At 54.2% G+C, this 20976-nt stretch overlaps 9 protein-coding genes across 9 annotated transcripts; 7 read left to right on the top strand and 2 right to left on the bottom strand.

Annotated features, from left to right (window-relative positions):
- Window positions 1-121: 121 nt before the first annotated feature.
- CLAFUR5_08622 (uncharacterized protein) lies at window positions 122-2455 on the top strand (the record flags this gene model as incomplete). The annotated part of the gene is made up of 2 exons (XM_047907770.1): window positions 122-1245; window positions 1294-2455. The coding sequence occupies 2 exons, from the start codon at window positions 122-124 to the stop codon at window positions 2453-2455; spliced, it is 2286 nt and encodes a 761-aa protein (XP_047759010.1).
- Window positions 2456-3316: 861 nt separating this feature from the next.
- Window positions 3317-4751, top strand: CLAFUR5_08623 (Endo-1,3(4)-beta-glucanase; the record flags this gene model as incomplete). Its single annotated transcript, XM_047907771.1, has 2 exons — window positions 3317-3660; window positions 3710-4751. The coding sequence occupies 2 exons, from the start codon at window positions 3317-3319 to the stop codon at window positions 4749-4751; spliced, it is 1386 nt and encodes a 461-aa protein (XP_047759041.1).
- Window positions 4752-6726: 1975 nt separating this feature from the next.
- Window positions 6727-7617, top strand: CLAFUR5_08624 (uncharacterized protein; the record flags this gene model as incomplete). The annotated part of the gene is made up of 2 exons (XM_047907772.1): window positions 6727-7006; window positions 7064-7617. The coding sequence occupies 2 exons, from the start codon at window positions 6727-6729 to the stop codon at window positions 7615-7617; spliced, it is 834 nt and encodes a 277-aa protein (XP_047759009.1).
- Window positions 7618-8514: 897 nt separating this feature from the next.
- Window positions 8515-9403, top strand: CLAFUR5_08625 (uncharacterized protein; the record flags this gene model as incomplete). Its single annotated transcript, XM_047907773.1, has 2 exons — window positions 8515-9297; window positions 9353-9403. 2 exons carry the CDS (start codon window positions 8515-8517, stop codon window positions 9401-9403), a joined length of 834 nt encoding a protein of 277 aa, XP_047760011.1.
- A 989-nt stretch (window positions 9404-10392) lies between these two features.
- Window positions 10393-11586, bottom strand: CLAFUR5_08626 (Acetyl-CoA acetyltransferase IA; the record flags this gene model as incomplete). Its single annotated transcript, XM_047907774.1, has 1 exon — window positions 10393-11586. One exon carries the CDS (start codon window positions 11584-11586, stop codon window positions 10393-10395), a length of 1194 nt encoding a protein of 397 aa, XP_047759008.1.
- A 346-nt stretch (window positions 11587-11932) lies between these two features.
- On the top strand, window positions 11933-14905 carry CLAFUR5_08627 (U5 small nuclear ribonucleoprotein component; the record flags this gene model as incomplete). The annotated part of the gene is made up of 1 exon (XM_047907775.1): window positions 11933-14905. The coding sequence occupies one exon, from the start codon at window positions 11933-11935 to the stop codon at window positions 14903-14905; it is 2973 nt and encodes a 990-aa protein (XP_047760010.1).
- Window positions 14906-17101: 2196 nt separating this feature from the next.
- CLAFUR5_08628 (uncharacterized protein) lies at window positions 17102-17594 on the top strand (the record flags this gene model as incomplete). The annotated part of the gene is made up of 2 exons (XM_047907776.1): window positions 17102-17266; window positions 17436-17594. 2 exons carry the CDS (start codon window positions 17102-17104, stop codon window positions 17592-17594), a joined length of 324 nt encoding a protein of 107 aa, XP_047759007.1.
- A 696-nt stretch (window positions 17595-18290) lies between these two features.
- CLAFUR5_08629 (uncharacterized protein) lies at window positions 18291-18852 on the top strand (the record flags this gene model as incomplete). Its single annotated transcript, XM_047907777.1, has 2 exons — window positions 18291-18655; window positions 18723-18852. The coding sequence occupies 2 exons, from the start codon at window positions 18291-18293 to the stop codon at window positions 18850-18852; spliced, it is 495 nt and encodes a 164-aa protein (XP_047759665.1).
- A 144-nt stretch (window positions 18853-18996) lies between these two features.
- Window positions 18997-20320, bottom strand: CLAFUR5_08630 (uncharacterized protein; the record flags this gene model as incomplete). Its single annotated transcript, XM_047907778.1, has 2 exons — window positions 18997-19650; window positions 19673-20320. The coding sequence occupies 2 exons, from the start codon at window positions 20318-20320 to the stop codon at window positions 18997-18999; spliced, it is 1302 nt and encodes a 433-aa protein (XP_047759538.1).
- Window positions 20321-20976: the final 656 nt, after the last annotated feature.

Consider the following 20976-nt stretch of genomic DNA (forward strand, 5'->3'; position numbering starts at 1 on the left):
TGTTTCACGACTATGCATCTGAGAGGCACAGTATAAGGTGATGCATTAGGTGAGGTGGTATCCCTCACTTCGCCAATGGCACTTCTGCTGCATCCTCTCGCACTTTCTCGTGCGTTGCAAAATGCTTTCTTCACATTCATGTATACTGCTCTGGGGTCTGGCGCTTGTCGGTGGGTGCTGCGCCGCAGGCGCTCCTTCACCTGAACAGACAGCTGCAACGAGCACTACTTCGTCTTCAATCTTGCCAAACCCGACCCCAACATGGACGAACAGCACACATCAGGCGGCCGGCAACTTCTCCTTGTACGACAAGCTACCCAGCTTATGGTTCGAGACATGCGCAAATAACAATCAGAATCCTCCCTGTACAGCTTATTGCCGCAGCAATGATACTGAGTGTTTACGAGCTGCGGATGTTGTGGTCCCTGCTTGTGCCGGCTTGTGGAATACCTACAACGGCCATGTCTTTGACTGGCGTATCAGCGGCGGCGTCGCTCCATCTGGATGGTCTACTGTGTTGTCCACCTACGGCGCGGATGCTATTCCTTCGACGACGACAGTCAATGTCTACACGAGTTTCAGCACTGCGAACGCGACTCTTACGAGACAACACCCAACAGATGCTCGACTACCCAAGGTCACTATCACGCCAGTCTACGCTGTGGGCAACCCAGTTCCTAGCGTATCTGTCGAGACTGCATCGCCGTACTCTGGTGTTGTGAGCTACATCACAGCACCGCAGCCTAGCTGCAGGTATGCTGCTTTGAAGACGACCAATGATTGTGGCCAATGCTCGATATACGGCGGGACTGTGGAGCTACTGTTCTGGCCTCCGACAACAAGCACAACCTCTGCTGGGGCACCTGTGATCACCAAGTCCACGGTGTGGGACGGCATCACGCTGTTCTCGCCAACGGTCTACATCTCATTGTCAACGGTGTACGCATCGAACTCATGCATGCAGGTCGGCCAGAATCACACCGGTACATTGCTGGCCATGAAGCCTGAGGATGTTTCAACACAGATTCACATTGGCGGGAAGGTCGCTGCTTACACCTATGGTCGGGTCGACTATGCCGATCTCGTGGGATTGCCACCACTGGACGACTATGAGGCACAACCCAGCTGCATCATGTTCGGCTGCTCGACTATCTTCCCGACTTACAGTCCAACTCTTGTCGTTCCCATGGCCCTGCGAACTCTTGAGGCGGACTGGAGCTCGTGTGTGGCGGCACTTGAAGGCTTGTAAGCAGGCTCGTGCCACACTTCGACCACAATTGCTAATGGGATTAGATACGATCCTCCAATTGCATTGACAGAGGCTGCTGTTGCGTTCTCGATCACTGCACCTAGCCGGCCAGCGCACACTGAAGCATACACGTCTACGACGCTCATGTTGCCCTTGGCCTCGGAACATATTCCACTCGCTGCGCCAACGCCGACACCTACCACAAGTCAGGATCATCCCAATCAGATCAAAGCCAGCTCGATCGTCCAAGGTCTTGAGAGCCTTCTCAATGGCGGTGAAATTGCTGTTGGTACTACCAAAGCAGCCGGCGTTACCTCCTCCGGATCTCTTCCTATCAGCTCCACGCTTGAATTCGCACCACTCGATTCGGACCAGAGCGCCAGCAGTACACTGCTATTGTCTCTGTCAGCGTCTCAGCCCGATGATGGCTACACGTCAAAGGGCTCTGTGCCTGAACATACCACAGCCAGGTCCCAGGATGACAGTCGCTCGTTCTTGCCTGGACCTCACGCGCCGTCTGCGCTATCGTCAACACACACTACTACGTCGACTCACAGCATCGAAAACGATACTCCTCAGCCCATAGCTGTGAGCCAAGACGACCAAGGCAACTTCATCGTCAACGGCAAGACATTTGCTCCAGGCTTGCCAGTCACATTGACTCGATCTGGCACGACGGTCGCGGCATCGATGCTGACCTCGAGTGGTCGAACGTTCATCGCACTCGGTACTGCATCCACTGTGCCACTTGGCGATATCGGTGCAGGCTCCTCGTACAGCCTACCTCCTGTTGTCACAGCCACGTCCTCCATATCGCATGCGGTCTACACAGCGGCAGGTATCACATTCGAGGCGAATGAAGATGGCGAACTGGTGTTCAGCAGCAAGACCGTGGCCCTGGGCGGTAGCGTTACGCTCGGCTCGGGGTCTTCGATCAGAACAATCTTTGTGACGAATCTGGGCAATCAGACAGCCATTGTGGTGGGCAATACTACGACCGCGCGGCTTGTGGTCGAAACGTCGTCTTCGACAAGTCACATATCGCACGACTCCGTTGGACCGACCTCGTCGAGACCGGCCAATAGAAGCGGTATACCGCAGTCTACGACGGCAACTCCCCCGGACAGCAATGCAGCGATCCTGCGAACCGCCGGGTTCGCAAATATATTTTTGGCCATCCTGAGCGGTATCTGGCTTGGCACGTAGCCATGCGCGTTTCGAAGCCGTAGCGCAGTTGGCGGTGAGGTTGGATCGTTCGAGCTGTATCTCTGATCTCATGCCGCTTGCCGAGCATTTCGTTTGATCTGCAACGCGATAGGTGCAGAGCTTGGCGTGGCCGTTTGAGAAGAGGGAGTGAGAATTTGGTTCCGCGATTTGATTGGCTGCGACCAGCCGCTCACTTCAAGCCGATGCGGGAGTCTTCGCCATTTCGAACCACATCTTCTCCTTTTTCTACCACACTGTCACCGTGGCGGCCATGCCATGAAACATCTACCACGAATAACTCACCGCACTCTCTGCCGCGACGACCCAAAGATTGGGCCACGATGCTGCGGGCACGCATAGATCCGACGGCCAAGGTTCCGCTTGCACTCCTGGATCAAGAATTTTGCGGCTCTGTGGTTGGATTGCTCCTCAAGTCGTACGCGACATCGACGTGTCTCACAGCATTACTGGACGGCTGCATTGTGGCTTTAGTTCTCTAGCACACGCTTACATCTTCACCTGGTGGCTGCCGTCACGCAGACGGTTTGCTGTCTGGACGCGGCGTTTGTCTTCTGGCATCCTGTCCTGTAATCTAGACAAGATGTGCTTCATCCGTTGTGGTTCCCGGTCATAGGTGAACCGAGCGGGAAGTAACAGACTTGTCACATCGAACTGGAGAACTTATGCAGGAGACACGGTGGTGGTCTCTTCTTTCAGCGGCAGCGCAAAGGTCAAGTACTAGAGTTTCTGCCCTGCCCTTTTTCCCTCCCCAAAGGCCTCTGTACACCCAGCGTTGTCGAAGATAGACTTTTTTTGCTTTTCGTTTCACCGCGTTGAACGCGTAGTCACTCATTACACAAGATGCACTTCTCCACACTCTCTGTCAGCCTCGGACTGTTCAGCGCCACTGGATGGGCTGCGTATGTGCTAGAGGACGACTACTTCTCTGGAAACTTCTTCGACAAATTCGATTTCTTCGTGGATGAGGATCCTACCCATGGCTTTGTGGACTACCAAAGTCAGAAGGCTGCAGCTGATGCAGGCCTTATCAACACGACGAGCTCAGGTGCCTACATGGGCGTAGATCATACCAACGAATGCCCGAATGGACGGCCCAGCGTTCGCATCTCCAGTAACAAGTCTTACAATACCGGACTTGTCGTCATCGATCTAGCGCATATGCCAGGCAGCATTTGTGGGGCGTGGTGAGTGCTGATGATCTATACATATCGTTCATAGGCTAAGTGCAAACAGGCCAGCATTCTGGATGCTAGGTCCCGAATGGCCGAATGGGGGCGAAATCGACATCATCGAGGGCGTCAACGACCAAGTCGGTAACAAAGCAACTCTTCACACAGGACCTGGCTGCTCTATCGACAAATCGGGAGACTACTCTGGTACACTCAAATACACCACCTGCGCATCAGGTGGCGACAACAATAATGGCTGCCAGATCGCTGAAGATAGCGATATCAGCTATGGTACCAACTTCAACAACAACGGCGGCGGCACGTACGCAACAGAGTGGACGGCAGACTACATCAGTGTCTGGTTCTGGCCACGAGGCTCCTGTCCGGAAGATGTGCTCGGAGATTCCCCAAGCCCTTCGAGCTGGGGCACCCCATTCGCCAAGTTCCAAGGCGATTGCAACTTCGGGACATCTTTCAAGGACCAGTCGCTCATCTTCGATACCACTTTCTGTGGTGACTGGGCTGGAAACGCATGGGCTAACAGTACCTGCGCGTCGAAAGCTGATACCTGCGAGGTATATGTTCAGGATACTCCGGCAGCCTTTACGGAAGCATATTGGGCAATCAATGCGCTGAAGGTTTACAGCGCCAACGGCGAGTCATCGCCTCCGATATCGACATATATTGAGACGTTTACCTCGATACAATATGTCACTCAGCCAGAGTCGTCGTATGTCGCACAGCCTACGATACAAACTGCGTACCCGAGCACTCTTGCGATATCCACAAAGTATGCCGGCTACGTTCCGGTGCCTGAGTCGTCAAGTCCGGTCGAAACCAGCAGTCCCTCTGAGACTGGAACATCCTACGTGCCCGTTGTCGGCAGTGACGGCAGCGTTGGCTACGGAAGTGACACCGCAGCTTCGCCACCTTCTGACACTGGCGGAGGCGGAGGCGGAGGTGGAGGCTGGTTCTCCAATTCGAACGGCGTGGTCGACTACAATGGGGGGCATGGTCATGGCTCACGAGACCTGGAGGCAGAGACGCGGGACAGACACGCAAGACATTTGAGAGCGCACAAGAGGCATGGAAAAGCCAGATTATGATACCTCCAGGAGAAAGCTTGTGTCCAGTAATCAAGCTATGTCAAGCATTTTACCCAGACCCGGGCGCAGTCACGCCAGCATAACCCTTGAAGTCATCAGCACTGTCCTTCAATAAGATCGGCAGCTCGGGTTCTAAGAACGATCGCTGCACGCTCAAATGCTGCGGCTTCCAGGCCGACTCTTTCAACCTCTTCGACCTATTGGGCGTCATGGAACAGTTGCGTCCGTGATGTTTCACTGAGCTGCCTCTACTCTTCCCAGCATGAGCGACTGGACTATCTGCGTACGATTCCACTTCGGTGTTCGGTTCGCAATGCAGCAGCTGGCTTGACAAGTCCAAGACGCTCCTTCAGAACGTGGCCTATGACCTGTTCGTAACACTGCACTTGGTGTCTCTTTTCTACGGTTGACAACTGGCTCAATCGCTTGTCAATGCCGTCCACGCTCATGCTGTGGCTATGGCGATGTCCAACTCTTCGCTATTCCTTTAGCGTTTCGACATGCGGCTGCGGGGTTGTGAGGGCATCGTATGAATCGTCATCTCACGACATCTTCGAGGTGAGGGCGGCCTGTTGAGGTCGGAAATGCCTGTCATGGGCACCACGTTGACCACGACTGCTGTCGAGACCGGTGACCGTGATGCAAGAGAGAGGTTGGGACAACCTCGGCGCTGTCCGAACAGTCTGTGCGACCTTCGCCAACAACATCTCATCCAAGAAAAGACATCAACACTCCACAACACATCACCTCGACATGCAACGAAGCTTTCCTTGCCTAGTATTTGAGGCCACGGGGAGATCGTTCCGCCCAGGGCGAAATGCCAACGCCCACAATAGAGGCCGCCCAGATGGATTTCAGTGGCCGCCCTCATGACTTTCAATCAAGGGCACAGCATGAACGTATATTCTGCTGGATCTAGCGATGCACAATCCACTATGTTCATGCACTGCCTCACCCTCACGAAGTCAGGATGCCTGACCGGTGAAGCAGGCATCGAATCAGACCAGCTTTGCGCGACAAGGAATGATACACTTCGGTGTTTGTGCAGTTGGAGCCTGGAGCCATCAAGGTCACGACTGTTTTCAGCTGGAAGACTTCTTTTCAGATATAGAGTGCTGGCGGCCACCTAGACATCTCACGGCCAGAAAATGGCACGCTGAATTGTTGTCGCGATACTGGGCTGCTCCAGCGACCGTTATGCCGCATCTCGAGCCTCTGGATCCTTTTGGATGTACGACAAAGGTCGTCTGTACTTCACACATCGGACGTCCCTTGTGCACAAACAAGCACGCGGACTTTGCCCCAACGGACTTGACCGGATCCTACATTGGCATCCCTACAGCTGAGCCATGACTGCGCCTGGCAAGACGACATACTACATCGAACCACAAAAATTGCATTGCAAATTGCCTTGCGCTTGGACCACCCATCTCGAAAGGCAACATTCACCCATCAATCCTTCCTTGGTACTCGTGATCTGGCTGTGGGGGCTATGCTTCGCATCTGAGGTTACCTATCGAACCTGAGGCCTCATCGGTGGGCTCAGCAGAGGCCGCTCGCCTTGCTATCGGTCACAGAAGGCGGTCGTCAAAAGTACCGTCACATGTCACCGCCATGTCCGCGCATGAATCCACACCCTGTGATTCGCTGATTACCCGAGGGTGCAACGCCCTCACCTACCTTAACCAAGGGCGGACATACCTCACTCAACTTTGGCAAAAATGGCGTTGAGCATGGCCAACTTCTCGAACGCACCACTGGCAGTTGCTGTCGCCATTGGAAGATGCCGCGCATTGCAGAACAAGCGACTGTCCGCTGGCGTGCAGCATTTGCAGTAGGCCTGAGGAGGATCATGGTGTTACGTCCTGGAGCATTGCCCTTGAACACTGAGGTTTGAGGCCTATGTAACAGAACGCCAGCCTTGTAGGATTGTCTTTCTTGTTCGCATTCTCATCGCCCTCATTATACACCGGTCATGTCCAGCCCGCGCTACTCAGAACAGATCCCCGAACTTTCATCCGCAAGTACTGGTAGTGAGAACGGTCTTGCCTATCATCATGACCCAGCTACACCAGACACCGACCGATACGCCTTCAGCGAGGCAGACTTTGCCAGCTCGTCCTACGCTGGCGATCTCGACCAATTCCAGCTCGATGAGTATGGCAACCTGGCTGTCCCTGAACTCCCAGAGCTCAGTGGCTATGGGGCAAATGGCATCTTACCGCCCACGACCACGCAGGAATCCAACGCCGACGGTAAGGTTTCCTGCCCAGCCACGATCGATGAGTACCACGAATGCTGACTCAATGCAGGATCCTGGCTGGTAGACGAGAACAGTCGTATCAACCTCGCAAGCGTTCACGGCGCTACCAAACCCGCGGACAGTGAGCCGTTCCCACACGATCTGTACACACGCCAACACTCCATCGTGCCACCTCCTCCTGCGCGTGTGGTCTGCGATGGATGTGAAAGCATCACGACAATCACTGCTCAGCCTGGTCAATTCATTGCTGCTGTACCGGTTCCATTCTACTGCGACAGGTGCATCATTAGTGCCATCGAAGATGCCGACCAAACGCCTCGGCAAGGTGTACCAATACCGAAACAACAAAATCATGGCATAAAATCTTCCGTGCCGAAGCCGGCGTTCGGGTGTGATATTGGTAATTGCACCACTACTTGCGGGCGCCAATATGACCTGATCCGGCACCAGCAGAGAGTCCACGGACTGAGCAAGGTGCACTACGAGTGTGACGTCTCTGGGTGTCCGATAAAATGCAACAGATCGGATAAGATGAGGGAACACTGTCGGAAGCGTCACGGTCAGCAGTTCGGCGAGGAACGATTCAGAGAAGTGGCCGACTAGTGCCTCATTGCCAATACTACGAGACATGCACGACAGTAAACGGTGCCGGTCGTGGTACCGAGTCTACTTACCACGTTGTATCACCTACGACGTGGCGCGCATCGACAAGCAAAACCCTCGACCCCGAAAAGGGTTCCGCTATGCTGCTAGGATGTTGATCCTCCTCGTGCTAGAGTGAGAGCAAGCAAAGATCTCTTGCATAGCTTTGACTTGCAGGCAAGACATTGCATACATCTGTATAGCTTACATAAAGCATATATGTGGTCGCACAGCACTTTTCCACCCTTCTTGATGAGCGTTTCGACTGGATGAAGAACAATTCGTTCCGGTTATCATGCACAGCAATGTGTGAGTGCCTCGCGTAGGCTCTTCTCATTCACGCATCGCTCTACACCGCTGACAGGTTCAAGTAGCGATGTTTGCAGTCAAGACGATGACGACGCGCTACCAGCAACGAACTCGCTCCACAGCCCTTGAGCTGCAGCTGAGATGAGGGGCAACGTACGTGATGCTGTGCAACAGTATGGGAACAGCTGACCCTAAGTTTGCTATCTCAAGTCACGGTCAAGCCTGGTAGGGAATCATCAAAACCGTTCTCGGTAGCTGTGGGCAGCTCTCAGCGCTGTCGTCTTCTCACGATCATTTGGTTGACCTAAGCTTACGTGCCAGACTACAGATACGATGGATGTACCGCAAGCGCTCGAGGACTTGAAGTCTCATTTCGAGCAGCTGAGCGTTCACTATGTGCCTCCACGTCTACGCGGCAACGCTGCCAACGAAGAAGGCTGGAGTCAAGAAGAGATGGGCTCTCCTTCTCGGCGCTCTGCCACTGAACAGCAGCGACTACACTGAACGAACTGCGGAGTCGTCCCGACCAGCCATGGAAGACAGCATGGCATGGAGCCCGATACTTTATCGCCGCACAACGATAACACCGAAGAGCCGAGAAGTGACGGCTGTGAGAACATGAGCTGTGTAAGAGAAGCTCCACGTGCCACGGACACGATACACGGCACACTGTCTGTCAATCTCCATCTCACGACAGCTTTCCATCCCTCGGGCGCAGCTGAATCGCACAGTTATACTCCAGCGGGAGTCGTTCAAGATGCTACAGACGGAAACGGGCCTTCGGATGCCATGTCTTTCCGCCCATACTCGTCTGCTTATACCGATCAACAGGCAGCTGGACTTCGCATGGGGGCTGAACCACCGATCGTCATACCCGCAAATGACAGTTCTGGGGCCATGGACCTCTCCCATATTTACCCTGGCGACGGCCCACATAACTTCGACTTTGACGCCTTCCTCGCCGCGCAACCAGAAGTTCAAGATACTAGTGAAGAACTCCCACATCAGGAAAATCGGCCCAATCCTCCAGGGGCATCTTCTGGTGCCGGTCACACGGCAATCGAACCTCCTGATGCTGCACCACTCGCCAGGGATCAGGCCAATGATACCCTTGGTCCCATGGACGTCGCCAGCCTCGATATTGGCGATGTGCTCGACGACTTCGACTTCGACGTCTTTCTCAACGGAGGTGACTCATACCAGTGTGATCAATGTTCACAGCGTTTTGATCATGATCTTGACTTGAAACGACATGAACGAATCCATCTGGCCATCAAGCCTTTCCCGTGCACACGATGCGAGAAGAGCTTCTCGCGTAAGGACGCGCTCGCGGTTTGTCCTATTGTACGCCTGGACTGAGCATGTCATTGGCTGACATGTACTACAGAGACATTTGCTTGTGAAGGAGTGCGGTACAGAGGCGGTGTCAATTGACTGAGGCTCTTGATGATCAAGTGGTATACATGACTATTAACGGCCGGATTTGGAGCTTTCGGACGAATTTCATGTGCACATCCATATCACTACTGTCCTCGATTCCCAACTTTGCGCACCTGCAGGTAGTCCCGCTCTCCTATCATCGCGTCTGATATTCACATGACTCGAGATCCATCCCCTGAGCCCGACCACCACCCTCCCGATCCCAAAATAAGTACAATGACCCCAACCGCAACCACCCCATCCCCCCTCTCCCCAAGCCCCCTCCTTCCGTCACCGGCTGTGTGCTCTCCATTCCATTCCAACAACCCACCCTCACCCCACACCCCTCCGGCATTCCCTCCTCAAAACACCTCACCTCACCAACCTCCTCACCTCCACCATCAGCGGATCAAGGGGATACGTAAATCAATCTCGCACCAACGATAACAATCCGGGCGAAAATTGACGGTGTGGGTGCAGCAGGCTTGCATCCAGAGAGTTGAAGGGGGCTGGGACTGGGACCGGGACCGGGACCCCCCGGAGGGGGGGGGGTTGTATTTTGGTTGTTGGAGTTGCAAGGGGAGGTGGAGGGTGGTTAGGAGCTGCTGTATAGCTGAGTGGAGCTGTATAGCTGCGTGGGGCTTGCTAGAATATAGGTTCTGAGATTGTAACTCTATGGAAGAGGTTAGCGTTGCGAGGGTGTGGCAATTGCACACGGTGTGGTTGCTGTGCCTCACTCGCGCAGAAAGGTCAAAGTCAAGTTGATGTCTCTCCTTCAGCTTCACGGACGATGCACACCCAATGGAGAGATGGCTTCATGCGCAGCACCGAGACAAGCGGATCTTATAACTGCTCAAATGTCGTAGTGGGTATTTACATGCATGCTGGACCTTCGTAAGCTATGCTATGAAGCTGATGAACGTTCGACTGCCAGCACGGGGTAAAGCACTGCTCTGAGGCCGCTAGCTATACTTTTTGAGCTTCACGCTCATGCTTTGGTACCTCAACTTATAGTCTCTCAATGACAATAGCAGATGCGCCACCACCTCCGTTGCAGATACCAGCAACACCAATCTTGGCCTTCTTCTCCTTGAGGACACCAAGGAGCGTGGCGACAATACGAGCTCCAGATGCACCAAGTGGGTGACCCAGTGCGACGGCACCTCCATGAAGGTTGACCTTGTCCTCGGCGATGTTCAACAGCTTCATGTTTGCCAATGCGACAACGGAGAAGGCCTCGTTGATCTCGAAAGCGTCGACCTGATCCTGGCTGATGCCGGCGTGCTTCAGCGCCTTGGGGATGGCAAGGGCAGGAGCGGTGGTGAATTTGCTCGGGTTCTGTGCAGCATCTCCCCAGCCGAGGATCTTGGCGAGGGGCTTGAGGTTGTTCTTCTTCACATATTCCTCACTGGCGAGAACGACAGCAGCAGCACCATCGGAGAGTGGCGAGGCGTTGGCAGGCGTGACGGTACCGCCTTCCTTCTTGAAAGCAGGTCGCAGTTTCCTCGTGGCCTCCTCGTTGAACTTGTTGGGCTCGTCGTCCTTGTCGACAGTAGTGTCTGGCTTGCCTCGGGTACCCTTGATGACCACCGGTGCAATCTCCTCTGCGAACCAGCCGCTTTGTTGTGCGTGTCGTGCCTTCTTGTAGCTGCGAATGCAGTACTCGTCCTGCTCTTCTCTGCCGAAGCCGTGGTCCTCTGCGCACTCCTCGCCCTGCATGCCCATGTGCTCGTTCTTGTAGACATCGGTCAGACCATCCTTGAGCAGACCATCGACGAGTGTCTGGTCACCGAGCTTGGCTCCGTTGCGGAGTGATTGCAGGTAGTGGGGCACGTTGCTCATGCTCTCAGTTCCACCAGCAACAACAACGTCTGCTTCGGCGGTGAGGATGGTGGCGGCACCGAAAGCCATGGCCTTGATCGACGAGGCACAGACTTTGTTGACGGTGGTGGCCTCGGTCGACTCTGGCAGCCCGGCGTAGATGGCACATTGTCGAGCTGGGTTCTGGCCGAGGTTTGCTGAGAGGACGTTGCCGAAGAAGACTTCTTGCACCTCCTCGGGCCTGACACCGGCTCGCTCGACGGCAGACTTGATTGCGTGTGAGCCAAGCTGGATGGCTGTTTGTGAGGCCAGAGAGCTCTGGAAAGCTCCGACTGGTGTTCGGACGGAGGAGAGGATGTAGACGGGTGCTGGAGGCGCCATTTTCGTGCGATGGCGGGTGTTTTGCAGGGGCGATGGATCTTCAGCAGTGCAGCGTGCGGTGATTATGTAGGAGCAGTGGCAAGTGACAAGCGGTGTGCCTTTGTTCACTCGACAATCGTACCATTCCAGCTTGTCTACCATTCATTTTGGCGTGGGGCTTGTCAGATGGCCCGAAGTACAGCGCGAGCCGGGCGGTGAGACAGGCAGCGATTCTGCCGCGCCTTGGAGCTCACACGTTTGAATACTGGAAGAAGCTTTCAGCACGAGTCGCGTGGTTGCGACATCTGCCACTTCGGCACTGCCCCACCAGCAGTCTCTCACTCCCTCACACAGCTGGCCACTCACCATGGACGACCTCTACGACGAGTTTGGCAACTTCATCGGCGAGCCCGAGGAGCACAGCCAGGAGGAGGAGACGACGACGACGGCATACGATGGCGCGCAATATCTGCACGACGATGAGTCGCAAGCAGGTGCCGCCGCGCCCACCGGCCAGGAGATGATGGACAGAGACGATGAAGGCCCGTCGAATGCTGTGGTGCTGCACGAGGACAAGCAGTACTACCCCTCCGCCCCACAGATATACGGCCCCGGGGTCGAAACACTGGTGCAAGAGGAGGACACTCAGGCTCTGCAACAGCCCATTATTGCGCCTGTCGAACACAAGAACTTCACGGTCGAGGAGGACGACCTGCCACCCGTCTACTTTGATCGCGGCTTCATGGCCGATTTGATGAGCTTTCCGGAGCAAATACGAAACATTGCATTCTGCGGACATCTCCACCATGGCAAGACCAGCTTCATGGACGCATTGGTCAATCAGACTCACGACACATCCACGTTCTGGCAGGGCAAGACTGGCAAAGCGCGGGACGAGCTGATGAGGTATACCGACACACACATTCTGGAACGGGAACGAGGACTGTCGGTCAAGGCCAGCCCGATGAGTTTGATGCTACAAGGCACACGAGGAAGGAGCCATCTGGTCAACATTATCGACACTCCTGGCCATGTCAACTTCGCCGACGAGCTTGCTGCTTCGCTGCGACTAGCCGACGGTGTTGTACTGGTAGTCGACGTGGTGGAGGGTGTGCAAGTCCAGACTGAGCTTGCCATCAAGCACGCTGTGCTTGATGGACTACCGCTCGTGCTCCTCATCAACAAGATGGATCGACTCATGCTCGAACTGAAGCTGCCACCTACCGATGCATACTTCAAGCTCAAGCATGTAGTGGAAGACGTCAACACCCACATTGAGAACACGATCCCTGGCCAAGGCGAGAAGTTCCGCGTCAGTCCCGAGAAGGGCAACGTTGCGTTCGCTTGCAGCAGTATGGAATGGTCTTTCACCTTGCCATCGTTCGCGCGAATCTACGCGGAAAGCTACCCCAGCCCAGAGTTCGATGTGACCGAGTTCAGTAAGCGGCTATGGGGCGACATCTACTTCAACCCTGGTTCGAGCAAGTTCACCCGAAAGGCTGTGGAGGAGCGTGCAAAGAGGAGTTTTGTACACTTCGTGCTGGAGCCCATCTACAAGCTTTATTCGAGTACATTGTCAGAGTCGCCTGAAGATCTCGGAAAAACACTGCATGGTCTCGGCATATCGCTCAAGCCCAGTCAGCTCAAGGCCAATGCAAAGGACCTATTGAAGCTGGTATGCCAACAATTCTTCGGCCCGGCCGCAGGATTTGTCGACATGGTGGTGCAGCACATTCCATCGCCTGTAGCAGGTGCGAAGCAGAAGCTGGGGAATTACTATACTGGCCCTCTCGACTCGAAGACAGCCATGTCGATGCTAGATTGCGACCCAGACGGACCACTTGTCATCCACGTTTCCAAGCTTCTCACAACACAAGACGCCAAGGGCTTCCACTCTTTTGGTCGTGTTATGTCTGGAACAGCGAAGCCTGGTCAGCAAGTCAGAGTGCTCGGCGAAAGCTACAGCATAGACGACGATGAAGACATGGTAAACGCGACTATCGAGAGCGTTGCTATCGCCGAGAGCCGCTACAATGTACCTGTGTCTGGCATGCCTGCAGGCAACTTTGTGCTTCTCAGCGGCGTTGACAACTCGATCGTGAAGACGGCGACAATCGTGTCACCAAACCTGCCGGACGACGAAGCTGCGTACATCTTCAGGCCCATTGTTCACTTCTTCGAGAGTGTGTTCAAGGTGGCGGTCGAACCGATCAATCCCTCCGAATTGCCGAAGATGCTTGACGGTCTCCGCAAAATCAACAAATCATATCCACTCATCACGACGAAGGTCGAAGAAAGTGGTGAGCACGTTGTTCTCGGTACTGGTGAGCTATACATGGACTGCGTGCTCCACGATTTGCGCAGACTTTACGCACAAATGGAGATCAAGGTCTCTGATCCCGTGACGAGATTCTGCGAGACTTGCGTGGACCAAAGTGCTATGAAGTGCTATGCTCTCACACCCAACAAGAAGAACAAGCTGACATTTGTCGCGGAACCTCTTGATGATGGCATCGCGCAAGATATTGAATCTGGCAAAGTCAGCATCAAGGACCCTGTTCGCAAAGTCGGCAAGTTCTTCGAAGACAACTACGGCTACGACATCCTCGCTAGCCGAAATATCTGGGCTTTCGGACCGGACGACTCGAGTCCGAATATCCTACAAAACGACACGCTACCATCTGACGTCGACCAGAAGCTGCTGCGAAGTGTCAAGGACACCATCCGACAAGGTTTCGCGTGGGGTACGCGAGAAGGACCACTCTGCGAGGAGCCCATCCGGAATGTCAAGTTCAAGATCACGGACGTTGAGCTGGCATCCGAGGCAATCTTCCGAGGTGGTGGCCAGATCATTCCGACCGCACGACGAGCATGCTACAGCTCTTTCCTCATGGCTGGACCAAGACTGATGGAGCCAATGTACAGTTGTAACATGCTCGGACCCGCCACCGCCGTATCATCACTATACACAGTCCTCGCACGACGAAGAGGTCACGTCCTAAGCGATGCGCCCGTGCCTGGCACACCACTTTACTCCGTCAAGGGTCTGATTCCCGTCATTGACAGTTTCGGCTTCGAGACAGATCTGAGGATCCACACACAAGGACAAGCCACCGTCTCGTTGGTCTTCGACCGATGGAATATCGTGCCGGGAGACCCGCTCGACAAGTCCATCAAGCTGAGACCACTAGAGCCAGCCTCCGCACAAGCAACAGCCAGAGACTTCGTTCTCAAGACGCGGAGGAGAAAGGGTCTCAGCGAAGACGTCACAGTTAGCAAATACGTCGAGCCCGAAATTATGAGGCAATTGAAGGAGACGGGCATGTTGGATGGTGCATGAAAGGGCGGCATTTGATCGTCAAAACAAGAGTTTCAGGGGTACACGCGGCTCGGCACACCATCCCCGGCTCGGCTGTTGAGGCACCACGGTCCGGCATGCTGAAACGACCACGGCATATGTGTAAACGACTGGGTTCGCTTGCTCGAGGATGTGCAGAGACTAAGGGTAGTACTTCGGACACGGCATACTGAACAAGGTCAGTCCCGGCAGATGCCGACCCATGGCTGGGGCGGCAGGAAGAAGGACGCCACGTGCGACAGGCCATTGCAGGGGAGATATCAACAACGAGCTTGATTTCGGATTGGGCAGTGACGGCTTGGAAGGAAGAAGCAAGAATTTCGGAGTCACTGGCGTCAACATCACGAGTGAGTGAGTGAGTGATGGCCCGGTCGATCTCCACGGCGTCACTCCTCGGACTCTTCACATAGCACAGACGAACAGTAGCGTGGCGCAGATGAGTACCAATGAGAGCAGCCATCGCAGAAGCGACCATATCAACTGCATGAATTCGATGCACACCCCATGGGCAAACACCGCGCTGAAGTCCCGATGGACCCATTCCGTATCGTGTCGTTGTCCACTGACTGCATACAGGCAATGTACCACTCCAGTACGCGACGCTCTTTAGCGTCGATGACCTGAGAACGAAGGAAGGTTCGATGTCGTAGAAGGCGCCGCTGTGGATTGCCGCCGGGGTAGTAAATGCTGCTCGTGTGGCTCTCATCATCATCATAAAGATGCTGCAGCTCAAGGTAGCATACATCGTGATTCCTCGGCATGGACCGCTTCTGGTGTGAGGCCTAGATAGAAGTGGTAGATGGACAAATCATTCCACTGAGCACGACTACGAGATCTCGCTGTCAAGAGCAACGTAGAAGTCATCGCTGTTCGATAGGCTTGCTTGACGCATGGGCGTACGCCTTGTTCGACTACAGTCCGCATGTGGTGAGTGTTCATCGCCACAAGGCGACATTGTCTAGTGTCGACGGTCAGTATGCCCAATGGCGTTCGCCCAGCGTGATCTGTTCCTGGGAAAGGCAGGTCGTGCATTGATGGATCAAGCAGAAAGTCTCGTGAACACGGCCTAGCAAATACCACATCGAGCAGGTTCGTGCATCGGACTGTCTTGCAATCGTTGTCTCGAAAGGGGAAGTGTACGATGCCAAGAATGAACATTCCTTAGTGTTGATGCTGAGGGTACCAATGAGTGTAAGACGTAGCCAGGTCGCTGGATGAGGTCAGGTCTCAGCATGCTGTATGGAGAAGGTGTGGGACGGCGCCGATGGTGGTCTCCGTGTGTGGCAAGTTAGTCCGTGATATGGCCATAAGAGGAGTGTTTACGATCAGGTTCGTGGTCGTTTGGTGGCCTTTCCTTGGTCAAGGCATAGCAGGGCAATGTCCCGGATAGGTGAATGGACGTGGCCTAAAAGTGACATTCATTAGCGCCGAGAAGGACATTCCCAATGGCAGAAGAGAGTGTTGAGCAGGTTCGGCTCATGTGGACGCAGTCATTGCTGAGTCGTCAGTGACTTCTTGATGCAGATAGTGTATTGCGTCGATAAGGGAGCTACGTCTGTTTCGGGATAGCGGCAGGAGCTTGGTGAGCCGGAGACCGCCCTGAAGATCATGTCTGAGGTGTTGTGACCTGGTGCACCGTCAGAAGACATCGAGCAACATCCAAGATAGGTCAATGGACGGAGCCAAGAACTGACATTCCGTAGCGTCGACGATGAGAATACCAATAGCCAGAGGCCATGATGCAATGAAGTGGGCATAGATAGCATAGACCAGTGCACCGAGTGTCGTAGGAACATTTGCCAGATGGAGTAAATGTACAAAAGTCTCTCATGGACTAAGATCTGCATGCGTTAGCGTCATGACCGATGCCCAGAAAGGAAAGTGCTGCATGAGGATGTCTCCATAGAGGAACTGGACAAGGTTGACAAGGTGACAGAATTCAGCGTGGCGTGAGTGACTGCGAATGACGGTACCGGTGCCTGGTGGGCGCATCGCAACATGCATGCGAAGATGTGCAGTTGCCAGTGAGCAGGAAGCCTGGTTGAATCAAGCACAAGCAGGTGGCTAGGGAAGCCCGTGCATACCTTATGCTGTACTAGGCTCGAGATCTGGTGACATGCCGCTAGTGAGGCGGATGCCAACCCACTGCCTCGAAAGGGTATTATCTGTTCACACAGCATGGCGAGGAATGTCGTACTGATCACTGATCATTCAGCAGCGGCCGAAGACCGCAGCTTTGCTGGGTTTCTGGCGGTGCTCCGAGGAGACGTTGGAGACGTTGGCGACCAAGACCGCAATACAATGCTGAGCCTCGCTGGCACAACATGGCTACAGGGGGGCACTGTACGTTACCATGCTTGCCCCAGTCAGACCACCACCCGTACCGCGTCGGACAAAGTCCAGACTTGCGCATTGCTTAGCGCGACTTCGTCAACCTCGAATGGCATTCTTTCCCGGGCAACTGCCACAGGACAGGCATATGTAGAGTCAGAAGAATGATACCCCGCTCTAGGAGCTGGAGGTTCGACGCGCGGCAGCAGCGACCAGCCCACGAACTGGCTCTCGTATGGACGTGTTCGTGATGCCGAAAGAAGAAGTCACAAATTCTTCCTCTGGTGCGCTTTCCGAATCTGGGCACAGGACGAATGCAGGCATTGAAGGAGCGTCGTAACACGCGATGCGGATCGATATGCCGTGTCGAACTTGACGAGTGCCATCTTCCGAGGTTGATGCCCTCATCCTGTCTCTGCTTCCACGTCTCGTCACTGTTGTTCATCTCGCCGTTGCACAGTTCAGAGACGTGCAAGTACCGCTCTTTTGCACGCGAACAGTGTGCTTGGCAGCGATCTGGAGTGGCGGGCAACATCAATGATGAAGCATTCCGCCTAAGCGACGAGATGAGGACGTGATCCTGGCTCTGCCATGGCATCAGGTAGATGTAAGTTGCAGGTTGCGAAGAGAGTCAATCTGGAAGATTACCAGCTCTTATCTCACGAGCTCAGACAGATGGCACTACGCTCTTTATGGCCGCAGGTACAGTCCTCACCATCCGCCACTACTTCGTCTATATCGATCGAGGAAACGTCCTAGAGAGCGAGTTCCATTGCTGCAGCATCGTGAGCATTCCGCGATGTAGTGCACGAGCTGCTAGCGAGATGGTCCGCACCAATCCTTTCACATGCAAGGTACATGTGCGCGAGATATGCCACGTCACAATGATGAACACCCACCCAAGACCCGGCCTGTCAATAGAACGGCACTTCTCTCACCTCATCAGCTGAGCCTCTCGCCAAAATAACGACTGACCACACCCCTCACAACAACCACAACAACAACCCCCATCGAACCCACCCATCCCACCACAACCATGTCCCCCTCCACCATAAACTACCCCCTGCTCTCCATCCCCGCCTACTACATCTTCTCCCTTCTCCCGCACATCTACGCCGGCGCCCTCCTCTCCTCCAACGGCTACAAAGTCAACAACGCCAACCCCAAAGCCTCGCTTGCCCCCTCCGCCGTGCAGGGAAAGGTCCCCGATGCAGTCTACCAGAAATACCAAAGAGCCGAGAACGCACAGAGCAACAGCCTGGAACAACTCCCTCTTTACGCTGTAGCCGTGCTGGCTAGTGTGATTGCGGAGAGGAGCACGGCGAGGGGATTGGGGAATGTTGTTGCTGTGGAGGATGTTACGGGCTTGACGGGGTTTATTGGGGCTTTTATGGTTGTGAGGTGAATTTGGACATGAAGATAAACAGACATGATGATGGGTGGGACCATGTGGCTGACAGTGTTATAGGGCGGCGTATATGGTCTCGTACGTGCAGATTGCGGACCACAGCAAGTCTTTCATCAGGAGTACATTTTGGGTTATTGGAGCTGGACTTTCGGCGTACCAGATCTACAAGGCCGCGGCCATCATCGGATAAGCATCTATGCCGCTTGCTGAGGATGTTTTGAGGGAATGTATTGGGAGCTAGGTATCTCGGAGCTAATGATCCACAAGATCTCAAAAATAACATGAACTCAATACCAGAAAAGCGACCCTTACTGAAGTACCACACATTCCGCTACTAGATTGAAGAGATGGGATGACCGGGGGACTTATAGCACGTCCCAGCTTTCCATACATGCGTCACATGTTCCGGCTCATCCAAAATCTCAATATCGTTCAACGGATTCTCGTCCAGTGCAATAAAATCAGCATCAAACCCTACCTTCAACTGTCCAGCCTTCGGCCCTTGTGGCCCAAGCGTCAAAGGACCATTCGCCGTCGCCGCCTCAATAGCCTGCAACGGACTCATCCCAGCCTTGACAAGATACACAAGCTCTCTCCCATTCCTGCCATAAGTATAGACATTGTTCCCAGGCACGAAGCCAGGAATATCGCAGCTGATGGCGATAGGTACCCCCCTCTTGATCGCCAGCTTCAACGCATTCCAATGTGCTTCAGCAAGCTTGTGAAGTTTTCTGTAGCCGGAGGGATCGAAGAAGCCTTTACTGAGCTCGAGGCCGATCTCGATGATGGTTCTAGTGGGTACGAACATTGCCTTCTTCTCGAGCATGAGGTCGCAGATTTCCTCGTCGAGGTAGGAGCCATGTTCGATGGTCTTTACTCCCGCTTTGAGAGCGGCTAGTATGCCTAGCTTGCCGTGACGGTGATCTTGATCATAGATTTGTTGGTGTCCACTTGAAGTGTTTCGCCTTCTCGCGTCGCTCTTTCCATGCTGCAAGATCGTTGCTTATCACCGGGACGGCCTTGCCATATCGGAAGATGTGGCCGTAATGGCGCACATTTGGACTGTAGCCGTTGAAGGTTCTCACCAACTCTTCTCCACTTAGTGGCTCTACATGAGCTCTTTGGCACGTTCCATGTACTTTGCGACAATGTTCTGTCAAACCAGACATGCCGGCGAAAAATTCTCCCGTCTCAAAGTCCGCGTTTGCGTCGCACAATAAGCATGAGATGAGCGCAAACTCATCGCTGTGGACTTTGCTTGCAGCTATGTTGCCAGGCAGCTCAAAGAAGTCATCGTCGAAGCCATCTTCGGCTTCTCCAGGCTCTATAGGCCTAATCGTAGCGCCATCTGCTGGCTGTATACCGCCTCGAAGTCTGGCGATGTCTTCGGGGGTCAGATTGCGGATAACACGTAGGGCCAACTCGGCCTCAGCATCCTTAGGATGTTGGCGGCCGTGGATTCTTGCGATGTGCCTTGGCAAAGACTCAGCTCCGTGCTCCCAAACATCGCCGTTGGCAGGCTTGTTGGCATGGCATGCCCAGCAAGCAGTCTCCCAATACTCTCCATACATCCAGATGACGCTCGGATGGCGCTCGTTGAGGTGTTGGCCGTTTGGCGGCTCCTGCCCGTCCGGGTGCGTATACTGCGTGGTCGCCATACTAGCTGGAATTGGGTCGTGGCATGTCAACAAGAGATGTGCAATTGGCAAAATGTACGGTAGTGGCAGAAAAAGACGCGTGTAGTTGCGTTTGGGACTTCTACGTGAGGTTTCATACACTTCGAATTCGGCCATTCTCACCTGTGCTTTCCGATTTCGCGTCTCGACAAACGCCGTTTGCTCGAGTCTCCAAATCATGCAGTCGTGGCAAGTAGACGTCGCATCTTTGTGCTGCTCCATCTTGAGTGCCTGTCGTGAGGAAAAAGAATAGCGATCAAACCGTTACAGGGTTGTGATTTGTGGGTGTCCACGTTGACTCGAGTGGCTGCGGCTGCTGGACAAAAAGATCGCATATCTACTGTATGTCAGCCGGAGAGCACGAACGAATTGCATAAGTACGTAGAAAGGGCCAAAAGAAATGGCACATCACCACGGGACATGGGGATGCCATGTGGGTGGATCGAACTCATGTTCGACACGACCGTACTGTATGTAGCCTAATCAAGTTGTGACTACCCCAAGCTGCTTTCTCTCCGCTGATTCGCAGATGAGAGCAATCTTTTAATACATGTACCTTCACAAGCAGAGTGCCGAGGTTCAACCGGAGGCATGCAGAACGTGCACACATGCACGCTCTCCAACAGGACAGTGTACAC

The sequence above is a fragment of the Fulvia fulva genome, chromosome 3 (assembly GCF_020509005.1).
Source record: "Fulvia fulva chromosome 3, complete sequence".
NCBI lineage: Eukaryota > Fungi > Ascomycota > Dothideomycetes > Mycosphaerellales > Mycosphaerellaceae > Fulvia > Fulvia fulva.